At 36.8% G+C, this 12,904-nt stretch overlaps 1 protein-coding gene across 8 annotated transcripts in view; it reads left to right on the top strand.

The window, feature by feature from the left end:
- Nucleotides 1-12,904, top strand: part of TAF4B (TATA-box binding protein associated factor 4b) — a 141,367-nt gene that overhangs the window by 86,568 nt on the left and 41,895 nt on the right. For all 8 annotated transcript variants that reach the window (XR_014251500.1, XR_014251501.1, XR_014251502.1 and 5 more), the window contains one exon: nucleotides 7,460-7,570. Coding sequence is in view for 4 of the 8 variants with exons in the window: in XM_082416039.1 (XP_082272165.1) it covers nucleotides 7,460-7,570 (111 nt within the window). In the remaining 4 variants the exon portion in view is untranslated. The remainder of the gene's footprint in view (nucleotides 1-7,459; nucleotides 7,571-12,904) is intronic.

The raw sequence follows: 12,904 nt of genomic DNA, 5'->3' as shown, positions 1-12,904 counted from the left end.
TAGTGGTGACAGTGGACATCCTTGTCTTGTTCCTGATCTTAAAGGAAATGCGTTCAGTTTTTCACCATTCAGAATGATGTTTGCTGTGGGTTTGTCGTATATGGCCTTTATTATGTTGAGGTATGTTCCCTCTGTGCCCACTTTCTGGAGAGTTTTATCATAAATGAGTGTTGAATTTTGTCAAAAGCTTTGTCTGCATCTATTGAGATGATCATATGGTTTTACTTCTTCAATTTGTTAATATGGTGTATCACATTGATTGATTTGTGTATATTGAAGAATCCTTGCATCCCTGGGATAAATCCCACTTGATCATGGGGTATGATCCTTGTAATGTGTTGTTGAATTCTGTTTGCTAGTATTTTGTTGAGGATTTTTGCATCTATATCCATCAGTGATATTGGTCTGTAATTTTCTTTCTTTGTGACATCTTTGTCTGATTTTGGTATCAGGGTGATGGTGGCCTCATACAATGAGTTTGGGGTTTTCCTTCCTCTGCAGTTTTTTGGAAGAGCTTTAGAAGGGTGGGTGTTAGCTCTTCTCTAAATGTTTGATAGAATTCACCTGTGAAGCCATCTTGTCCTGCACTTTTGTTTGTTGGAAGATTTTTAATCACAGTTTCAATTTCATTACTTGTGATTGGTCTGTTCATATTTTCTATTTCTTCTTGGTTCAGTCTTGGAAGGTTATACCTTTCTAAGAATTTGTACATTTCTTCCAGGTTGTCCATTTTATTGGCATAGAGTTGCTTGTAGTAGCCTCTTAGGATGCTTTGTATTTCTGCAGTGTCTGTTGTAACTTCTCCTATTTAATTTCTAATTATATTGATTTGAGTCCTCTCCCTCTTTTTCTTGATGAGTCTGGCGAATGGTTTATCAATTTTGTTTATCTTCTCAAAGAACCAGCTTTTAGTTTTATTGATCTTTGCTACTGTTTCCTTCATTTCTTTTTCATTTATTTCTGCTCTGATCTTTATGATTTCTTTCCTTCTGCTAACTTTGGGTTTTGTTTGTTCTTCTTTCTCTAGTTACTTTAGTGTAAGTTTAGATCGTTCATTTGAGATGTTTCTTGTTTCTTGACGTAGGCTTGTATTGCTATAAACTTCCCTCTTAGAACTGCTTTTGCTGCATCCCATAGGTGTTGGATTATCGTGTTTTCATTGTCATTTGTCTCTTGGTAGTTTTTGATTTTCTCTTTGATTTCTTCGGTGATCTCTTGGTTATTTAGTAACATATTGTTTAGCCTCCATGTGTTTGTGGTTTTTACGGTTTTTTTCCCTGTAATTGATTTGTTATCTCATAGCATTGTGGTCAGAAAAGATGCTTGATATGATTTCAGTTTTCTTAAATTTACTGAGGCTTGATTTGTGACCCAAGATGTGATCTATCCTGGAGAATGTTCCGTGCGCACTTGAGAAGAAAGTGTAATCTGCTGTTTTTGGATGGAATGTTCTATAAATATCAACTAAATCGATCTGGTCTATTGTGTCATTTAAAGCTTGTGTTTCCTTATTAATGTTCTGTTTGGATGATTGGTGGAACTGAGGTGTTAAAAAAGTCCCCCACTATTATTGTGTTACTGTCAATTTCCTTTTTTATAGCTGTTAGCAGTTGCCTTATGTATTGAGGTGCTCCTTTGTTGGGTGCCTGTATATTTATACTCGTTATATCTTCTTCTTGGATTGATCCCTTGTCTGTAGTGTCCTTCCTTGTCTCTTGTAACATTCTTTATTTTAAAGTCTATTTTATCTGATACGAGTATTGCTACTCCAGCTGTCTTTTGATTTCCGTTTGCATGGAATATCTTTTTCCATCCCCTCACTTTCATTCTTTATGTGTCCCTAGGTCTGAAGTGGGTCTCTTGTAGACAGCATATATATGGGTCTTGTTTTTGTATCCATTCAGCGAGCCTGTGTCTTTTGGTTGGAGCATTTGATCCATTCATGTTTAAGGTAGTTATCGATATGTATGTTCCTATTACCATTTTCTTAATTATTTTGGGTTTGTTTTTGTGGGTCCTTTTATTCTCTTGTGTTTCCCACTTAGAGAAGTTCTTTCAACATTTGCTCTAGAGCTGGTTTGGTGATGCTGAATTCTCTTAGCCTTTCCTTGTCTGTAAAGCTTTTGATTTCTCCATCAAATCTGAATGAGATCCTTGCTGGGTAGAGTAATCTTGGTTGTATGTTCTTCCCTTTCATCACTTTAAGTATATCTTGCCACTCCCTTGTGGCTTGTAGAGTTTCTGCTGAGAAATCAGCTGTTAACCTCATGGGAGTTACCTTGTATGTTATTTTTCGTTTTTCCCTTGCTGCTTTCAGTAATTTTTCTTTGTCTTTAATTTTTGCCACTTTGATTACTATGTGTCTCGGCGTGTTTCTCCTTGGGTTTATCCTGTATGGGACTCTGCGCTTTCTGGAGTTGGGTGGCTATTTCCTTTCCCATGTTAGGGAAGTTTTCGACTATAATCTCTTCAAATATTTTCTCCGATCCTTTCTCTCTTTGTTCTCCTTCTGGGACCCCTGTAATGCAAATGTTGTTGCGTTTAATGTTGTCCCAGAGGTCTCTTAGGCTGTCTTCATTTCTTTTCATTCTTTTTTCTTTATTCTTTTCCGCAGCAGTGATTTCTTCCATTGTGTCTTCCAGGTCACTTATCCGTTCTTCTGCCTCAGTTATTCTGCTATTGATTCCTTCTACTGTATTTTTCATTTCACTTATTGTACTGTTCATCTCTGTTTGTTTGTTTTTTAATTTTTCTAGGTCTTTGTTAAACATTTCTTGCATCTTCTCGATCTTTGCCTCCATTCTTTTTCCGAGGTCCTGGATCATCTTCAGTGTCATTATTCTGAATTGTTTTTCTGGAAGGTTTCCTATCTCCACTTCATTGAGTTGTTTTTCTGGGGTTTTATCTTGTTCCTTCATCTGGTACATAGCCCTCTGCCTTATCATCTTGTCTGTCTTTCTTTGAATGTGGTTTTTGTTTCACAGGCTGCAGGATTGTAGTTCTTCTTGCTTCTGCTGTCTGCCCTCTGGTGGATGAGGCTATCTAAGAGGCTTTTGCCAGTTTCCTGGTGGGAGGGACTCGTGGTGGGTAGAACTGGCTGTTGCTCTGGTGGGCAGATCTCAGTAAAACTTTAATCGGCTTGACTGCTGATGGGTGGGGCTGGGTTCCCTGCCTGTTGGTTGTTTGGCCTGCGGCGACCCAACACTGGAGCCTTTGCTGGGGCTAATGGCGGACTGTGGGAGGGCTCACACCAAGGAGTACTTCCCAGAACTTCTGCTGCCCATGTCCTTGTCCTCACGATGAGACACAGCCACCCCCCAGTTCTGAAGGAGACCCTCCAACACTAGTAGGTAGGTCTGGTTCAGTCTCCTATGGGGTCACTGCTCCTTCCCCTGTGTCCTGATTCCCACACTACTTTGTGTGTGCCCTCCTAGAGTCTAGTCTCTGTTTCCCCCAGTCCTGTCAAAGTCCTGCCGTCAAATCCCGCTAGCCTTCAAAGTCTGATTCTCTAGGAATTCCTCCTCCTGTTGCCAGACCCCCAGGTTGGGAAGCCTGACATGGGGCTCAGAACCTTCACTCCAGTGGGTGGACTTCTGTGGTATAAGTGTTCTCCAGTTTGTGAGTCACCCACCCAGCAGTTATGGGATTTGATTTTATTGTGATTGCGCCCTTCCTACCGTGTCATTATGGCTTCTCCTTTGTCTTTGGCTGTGGGGTATCTTTTTTGATGAGTTCCAGTGTCTTCCTGTCGATGATTGTTCAGAAGTTAGTTGTGATTCCAGTGCTCTCCCAAGAGGAAGTGAGAGCACGTCCTTCTACTCCGCCATCTTGAACCAATCTCATGGTCACCTTATTTATGATAAAGGAGGCAAGAATATGCAATGGAGAAAAGACAGCCCTTTCAATAAGTAGTGCTGGGAAAACTGGACAGCTACATGTAAAAGAATGAAATTAGAACACTCCCTAACACCATACACAAAAATAAACTCAAAATAGATTAAAGACCTAAATGTAAGGCCAGACACTATAAAACTCTTAGAGGAAAACATAGGCAGAACACCCTGTGACATAAATCACAGCAAGATCCTTTTTGACCCACCTCCTAGGGAAATGGAAATAAAAACAAAAATAAACAAATGGGACCTAATGAAACTTAAAAGCTTTTGCACAGCAAAGGAAACCATAAACAAGACCAAAAGACAACCCTCAGAATGGGAGAAAATATTTGCAAACGAAGCAACTGACAAAGGATTAATCTCCAAAATTTACAAGCAGTTCATGCAGCTCAATATCAAAAAAACAAACAACCCAATCCAGAAATGGGCAGAAGACCTGAATAGACATTTCTGTAAAGAAGATATACACATTGCCAACGAAGACATGAAAGAGTGCTCTACATCACTAATCATTAGAGAAATGCAAATCAAAACTACAGTGAGGTATCACCTCACACCAGTCAGAGTGGCCATCATCAAAAAATCTACAAACAATTAATGCTGGAGAGGGTGTGGAGAAAAGGGGACCCTATTGCACTGTTGGTGGGAATGTAAATTAATAACAGCCACTATGGGGAACAGTATGGAGGTTCCTTAAAAAACTAAAAATAGAACTACCGTATGACCCAGCAATCCCACTACTGGGCATATACCCAGAGAAAACCACAATTCGAAAAGAGTCATGTACCACAATGTTCATTGCATCTCTATTTACATTAGCCAGGACATGGAAGCAACCTAAGTGTCCATCGACAGATGAATGGATAAAGAAGAAGTGGCACATATATACAATGGAATATTACTCAGCCATAAAAAGAAACGAAATGGAGTTATTTGTAGTGAGGTGGATGGACCTAGGGTCTGTCATACACAGTGAAGTAAGTCAGAAAGAGAAAAACAAATACCGTATGCTAACACATTTATATGGAATCTAAAAAAAAAAAGGTTCTGAAGAACATAAGGGCAGGACAGGAATAAAGATGCAGACAGACAGAATGGACTGGAGCACATGGGGATGGGGAAGGGTAAGCTGGGATGAAGTGAGAAAGTGGCATGGATTTATATATACTACCAAATATAAAATAGATAGCTAGTGGGAAGCAGCCGCATAGCACAGGGAGATCAGCTCGGTGCTTTGTGACCACCTAGAGGGGTGGGATAAGGAGGGTGGGAGGGAGACGCAAGAGGGAGGAGATACGGTGATATGTGTATATGTATAGCTGATTCAGTTTGTTGTAAAGCTGAAACTAACACACCATTGTAAAGCAATTATACTCCAATAAAGATGTTAAAAAAAAAAAGTCCATAGTTTTTCTCTGTTGTGCTGGCCAAAGTACATTGTTTTTAAGAAAGTTCATTGTAAATACAACCAAACTATTGTCAGTTTCCATTTTTGTTAAGAGTTTTGCAAAATTTTCTAAAACGTCTGTGAGATTTCTGAAAACCAAAGTGTAATTTGCAGAGTGGGAGAAAGTATTTTACTATATAGGTAGCGGAATTTGATGACAGAGGTCAATTTTAAAACTATTAATTTGATGTGACTATTGTGCAGATGCCATTTCTCTACAGGGAAAGACTAAAATATAGCTTGTTGTTTGATTTGTGCTGCAGGGTAGGTTAATTAAAATTATATTTTGTCACTTACAAGTTCTGTGTTGTGACAGCATCAGACTGTAAAACTATATATTTTATTTAAAAGGCCAGCATTAACAAAAGATGGTTTATAACTCCTGAAAATAGTTTTCTAGCAATTTATATGTAAGTAAATACACAATTTAAATGAAGGATTTCTGCCCTGTAATTTGGGGAACAAATGGAAAATGGTTCCTAGTTCATTTTCTTTAGTTAAGTGTTTTCTGCTTTGCTGGATTCAGTTACCTATGGCTTATTCTTTGTCTTTCCTCTGATATTATAAAATAATTTGAAGTGATCTTTACTTTGTGTCTCTCTGAGACTGCCTATTTCATCATAAATTGTTTGCTGCTCTCATCCAGGCTTTTTTTTTTTTTTTAATGTTAAAAATTTAGTTAGTGTTCTTTTAGAAAAATATTCTCAGGATACACTTATGGTTCCCCAATAGGTTACTTACAGTTGACTATCTTGGAGTCTGATCTTGTTTGAATATTTATCTAGCAACCAGTGCCAGGTTCTTTCTTCCTTCTTCTCCACAGTAATAAGATGTCAGTGGGAATTAAACCTGCTTCCTTTTCCAGAAAAGCTTAAGGACCTGTGTAGTGATATTTTATTTTGACTTCTTCACCTTGTTTTTTTGAAGAATACCATTTGACACTTACTTGCCTTGGTGAAATGATGCTATGTTTCATGCATTTATTTCCCAGTTTTAGTATCTTAAATTTATCTACCTTAATGAGGCATCTTTGATGGGTACCCCTGAATAGTTTAGTGCCCAAATACTAAAAAATTATACCTTGTAGATTTGGTCATTGTGGGTTAGGCATAATGAAAGCTGTACAACAAAACAATACTAACTCACTTTCAATTGTTGACATGAGGGTAGATACAGAGTAAATCCATAAGAAAGTGTGATATATTGAAAAGGTTTATAATGAGAACACTTGGCTCTGAGTTCTGTTTCTACTACTTATTATTTGTGTGACCTTTATGAAGTTTTCCCAATCTCTTAAAACCTCACTTTCTCCCTTAGTTATTTTAAAAAAACATGTATAATTTTCATGTTATTATAGCAATTAATATATACCTTTCAGTGTCGTTGTAAGAGTTAAATGAGTTAATTTTAAGGAAGTGCTTTGTAAATCATACAGCATAGAACTGTTTCCTATAATATACAGAAACTATTTTTAAGTACCGTTGACCTTTGAACAACACAGGTTTGAACTGCGTGGGTTCACTTATATGCATATTTTGTTCACTAAGTACCTACTACAGTGCTACACGATTTGCAGTTGGTTGAATTAATGGATGCAGATACGTGGATATGGAGGAACCTCGGATGTGGAGAGCCAACGATAAGTTACATGTGAACTTTCTACTGCATAGAGGGTCCGCGCCTCTACCCCCCCACATTTGTTGTTCAAGGGCCAACTGTAATTCTCTGTTATTCCAAAAGGTTTGACTATATTTTGGCCACTTTCCCTCCAATTTATCGTCCAACTTATTCTTCAGGCATTTCTTAACCTGTGCTTAAACTAAGGAGAGCTTAAGCTCTAGGGGTGTTTCTTCTCTTCTTTTTCTTCTATTCCATACTTCTTCCTTACCTAAATTCTGCCTCTTCTATTTAGAGATTCAGGAATAAAAAGTTTGTTAGAGGAAAGGAATCAAGAACTGATGTACCGTTGGCTGTTAGGGAAATCTGATATTTATTTTACACTGTCACGTATTTGGTAAAGAACAGAACAGTGGGCTTAGTGATCAGTTTCTTTCCCCCTTTGAGCATCACTGTGTGTAAACACTGATTTTTTTTTTTTTTTTATTCCATCTTCTAGTTACAACAGTTGGAGCTCGCGCAGATACAGCATAGAGATGCTAATCTCACAGCTCTTGCAGCTATTGGACCAAGGAAGAAGAGACCACTAGAATCCGGGTCTGGAAGTGAGGTATTGAAATAATGTTTGTTTGTTATTTTATTTTTCATGTCAAAAAAGCAAGCCTGAAGGAAGCAAAGAATGCAAATAATTTACTCTGCCTTGCAAACTATTGCTATCAAATACTTGTTAAAACTCTCCTTTGCCTCTTTTATAAAATCTTAATTTTTGCTTGTTTTTAAAAATATATATCACCTTGAACTTTACTCCTACTAATTACTTATTTTATACTTTTTCCTATCCCCCATCTCTAGTCATACTGAATCTCACTATCTCAGTTTCTTCTGTGCACTCTTTCAGGCAGTTTTATGTAATTTTCTCCCCTCTGTGTATCTAAATCCAGCTCATCTGTTAAAATCAAGTCTGCCCTCTCATTTCTATCATGAACCTTGACTCTACATACCCACACTGACTTCTCCTTTTCTCAGCACATAATGTGTTTGCATGGCATTAATCATTCTCTGCTCCTCGCATGCGTGTTTTCTCTTCTGTGAGATTATGAATTTCTTGAGCAAGACTATAATCCTTTTCCTTTGTATCTCCCACAGGACCAGGCACATACATATTCAATAAATATCATTAATGTTTGAGTAACACCAAGGAAGGATCTTACTTACGTCTTTAGAGTAATTATTTGCTGTAGTGATAGATGTTCAGATCGGTCATCAGGGCTGAGATACAGGTTCGATAAGAGCCCTGAGCTAGGTCAGCAGCAAAGGAACCGCGGCTCCTCTGTTCTGCTCTGTAAAACTTCAGTGTGCTTTGAGGCAAGCTCCTCCCAGTGCTGACCCTAAACATTGATAGTTCCTAAATGAATGACAGTCATCTCAGTAGAAGAAGGATTTAAAACGTCTAGTTCTTTTTATTAATAAAAGTATAATGGATGCAATATGTTCACATGCAAAAAGAATTCATAGTATAAAAATGTTTGAAAAAAGTAAATGTTTCCTCCTCACAGATTTCTAGTCCCCCATCTCCTGCCCAGCCAGATGTAACCACCATTAAGGTTCTCACATATCCTTCTAGAATTCGTTGTGAATATGGGCATGTATCTCATGTGCCTTCACAAATCCACATTTGATTTTGTTTTTACTAAATGCAGTCAAACTGTGTCTATTGTTCTGCTCTTGATTCTTTTCCCCTTTTCCGTAATCTCTCTCATATAATTTACCTCCATACTTTTTAAAGGTATATAACGTTACTGTGTTTAGATAAATAATGTATTCAACCAGTTCTCTAATGGAAATTTAGGTTGTTTCCGGGTTTTTGCTTTTATTGCCTCCGAGAACATCCTTGTACTTACCTTGTTGTGTGCTTGTCCACTGTAACTATAGACTAAATACTTAGAAATGGAATTCCTGGGTTAAAGGGTGTGCATTAATAGGAAAACCTTTTTGGAAAAATTCAAACATACTCAAAGCTAGAGTAGTATAATGAATCCCCTACACACCTACCATCCTGCTGCAACTACTATCAATTTATGCCTAATTTTGTTTTATTTATATCTACACCAACCTTCTCAGGTAAGTTTTTCACTCCTCAGGTTATTTTAAAGTCAATCCTAGACTCAATATCATTTTACCCATAAATATTATTTGTTGCTTTTCATTTTTGATAAATATTTTTAAATTACCTCCTGAATGAGTTGTATCAGGTTTTACATCCATTAGTGCCTGTTTTCTCACACTCTCATTTAACACTGGGGATTCTCTTTGCCATCTGATGGTTGAAAATGCAATTTTTAATAGAGTGTTTAAATTATGAGTGCAATTGAGCAATTTTTTCATGTGTATATTGGCACTTTCAATTTACCTTTTCCCCACTGCGTTATATTTTTTAATAGATTAAGAAAATGGAACACTCCATACCTCCCTCCACTTTCCTTTCAGTTTGTCTGGGCTTTATTCATCTAAAAGTTTGTATTTTCTTAAATTAAAAAAAAAAATCAGTCTTCTGCTTTTGTCCTTCTGGGGTTCTATGGTGTTTGGAAAGCCCTTTCTTAATAATTAGACTCATGTGTTAGTACTTTTATCATTTCAGCTTTTAAGTATAAATCTTTGGTTCATTCAGAATTTGTTTTGAATAAGAGTTGAGATCTGGATTTACCATTACTCCCTCACTCCCCCCCTCATTCTCCCCCAGGCTAGCAGATTGTCCCAACACTATTTACTTAATGATTCTTTCCCCACTGATTTGAAATGCCACCTTTATCACAGTTTTGTGTCAAATACAAATTGCCGTATGTATTTGAGTCTGTCTCTGTATACTCTGACCCAGTGCTAGCTAGTAGAACTGTCTGTGATGAGAATGTGCTGTGTCTGTGCTGTCCTCAGCAACTACATACGGCTGTTGAGCAGTTGAGCTGTGGCTAGTGAGATTGAGGAAATAGCTGTAACTTTTTTTAATTAATGTAAATTTTAATAGTCACATGTGACTAGCAACTACCATATAAGTGCAGCAGGACCAGTCTACTGATGTATATCTGTTTATGGCTACTTATGTATTAGTACCAAATCTTTTTTAACCATCTTAACCATTTTTAAGTGTACAGTTCAGTAGTGTTAAGCATATTCACATTGTTATGCACCACATCTCGAGAACTTTTTCATCTTGCAAAATTGAAACTCTGTACCCATTAAACAACTCCCCATCTTCCCTTTTCCCAGCCCCTGGTAACCACCATTCTACTTTGATTCTATGAATTTGACTACTTAGATAGCTCATGTAAGTGGAATCATTTAGTATTTGTCTTTTTGTGACCTCAAGGTTCCAAATCTTAGTATATTTTAAAATATGGTAAAACTAGTCCAGTAGAGTTTTTTTGTTTTTTGTTTTTTTTAAAGTGGGGAGAATAGTATCAGGGTTTTTTAAAATAAATTTATTTATTTATTTTTGGCTGTGTTGGGTCTTTGTTTCTGTGCGAGGGCTTTCTCTAGCTGCGGCGAGCGGGGGCCACTCTTCATCGCGGTGCGCGGGCCTATCACTATCGCGGCCTCTCTTGTTGTGGAGCACAGGCTCCAGACGCGCAGGCTCAGTAGTTGTGGCTCACGGGCCCAGTTGCTCTGCGGCATGTGGGATCTTCCCGGACCAGGGCTCAAACCCCTGTCCCCTGCATTGGCAGGTGGACTCTCAACCGCTGTACCACCAGGGAAGCCCCCCCAGTAGAGTTTTTTATGTTCCTACTTCTCTAGCACAGGACAAGCCACTGCCCTTTATTTTTCGTCTATTTACCTCGTGTGTAGATGTGTGTAAATATTTTATTAAAAGTGGGGCATGCTATTTCATCATTAAGCGTATTCCTATAAATATGGCCTAGTTAGCATACTTTTTTCTTTTTGGCAAGAACAGTTACTTGTAATTTTTTTGTCATCCACATAAAGTTATTCTTTATAATATTATAACTCCTTTGAGAAAGAGCTACAGGGATGTCTAAGTTCCTGCCCTACTTTTTGATAATGGTAGCTTTATACAACAAATTCTGTTAAATGTTTGCTTTGTGGGGAAGCGTCATAGCACGTGGGTAAGTACCTAATAGTTTGGACTCAGTCAAATCTGGGTTTGGTTCTTGACCATTAAGTTTTGTAACCTTTGACAAGTTCTTTAAACCTCTTACCTCAATTATCCCCAACTGGAATATGGGTATAATACCCACCTTATAATGCTTTAAGGATTGGATTATGTAAAGTGCTTAATTAGTTCCTGGCCTCAAGTACAGGCCTAATAAATTGTCGTCTTTGTCATCATAGTAATAGTACCATTATTTTAGCTTTTAATAGAATTTTATAAGTAGTATTAATGATCCATAGTGAATTTGAACTGTTAATCATTAATCTCTTCAAAGCTTCATTTTTATGTCTCATTTGAGTTTGTCACAAATCTCAGAAACATTAATGTTCCCTGGTTTCTAATAATCAGAGATTTTAAAGAATTTTTCATCGATTGTATGTTTGAATCTGAGAAAGTCCATAGTTTACGGGGGGAAAATGAAATGTACTGTTGATGTTCAAAACAGTGATTTAAAAAAAATCAGTTTATATGATTTATCTATTAGCATTAAAATATAAGCTTATTTAATTTTTAAATTTCAAAACAGATGTGTTCTAACGTGGCTATAAATATACTGAAGTGTGTGTTTGCTTGGTGCTTCTTCAGTTTTGAGAACTTAGGCCTGTATGTTTTCCCCTTTATTCCTGGACTTTAAACTTCGATCGTTGTCAGACTTTTACTGAATTATAACGGCGAGTACTTTTAAGTAATGCCAACCTGAATTGAAAATATCCATTTCTTTAATGAGTTGATGACATTTTAGTACAATCCTTATTTTGAAATTAGCTGAAAACTATTTTTTTTGTTGATTTTTATTCATGGTGTTTTAACTTCAAAGGTAATTTTCTTTGAAAAATGGGAAACTGGAGAGAACCCTGCTGTATGCTCTTTCAGTGTTTACATATAGTGCTGATTGATTTGCCCCTCCAGTCACTTAAATTGCATGAATCAGGATTGTTAAAAACCCTTTAACGATTCAGTTTTTTTGTTCTCTCACAAATAACACAAAATTGATGTATGAAACCATTTAGATTTTTAATATTCTGTACCTTGAAAACTGAGGGTGTACTTTTTGTCTGCCTCTTTCTTTATAGATGGGAGCCTGAAATCTTACCTGTTTGATTTGAATTTACTAGAATAAGCATATAAACCCAGAGGGGAGTGAGGTAGAGTCTTGCTCTTTGAAGAGTAAAATCCTTAGTTCAAATGCAGGTTTTTAGTACTGAAGGGAAGAGGTTTCAGTTTGGAAGATTGCATAAAACGGTGATTTTAAAAAATGTAAAATTCAGAGAATTAAACTTAGAACATTCAGCATTCATAGATTATCATTTTTGTTGATAATAAATCAACAATAATAAATTTGGAGAAATTAGTTTTAGACCTTCTTCCTTTAGTATTTTTTTCTATTATGTAAAACAAAGCAAAACTGGCTCTTATCCTTTAAAAAAATCTTTCTAGTTGTACAATTTATATATTAAACTATCCTCTGTGTAGATTTACATTGATATTCTCAGAAGTCTTGGTAGAGTTGAATAGCATCAGCTCCTGTCTCCTCATGTTAACCTGGGAAAAAGCAACAAGTACCAATTATCATTTAGAACCAAATTATTTGTTTCATAAGCCTGTTGGCTTTAAGGGGGGGAAACTTAAAATTTACTACTTTGGAGTATTTAATTTGTCCTTAATTTACTGCTGTGTGTTGAAGTTACATATAAGAATATATGCATATGAAATTAGTTCTTAAATTAACATAGGCTGTACAGATACCTATGCAGTAATCTAGAACCTACTTAAAGATTT

This window comes from Balaenoptera physalus (assembly GCF_965194825.1).
Source record: "Balaenoptera physalus genome assembly, chromosome: 12".
NCBI classification, from domain to species: Eukaryota; Metazoa; Chordata; class Mammalia; order Artiodactyla; family Balaenopteridae; genus Balaenoptera; species Balaenoptera physalus.
Note: the sequence above shows the minus strand (reverse complement) of the source record. Positions and strands in the feature narration are given on the sequence as shown.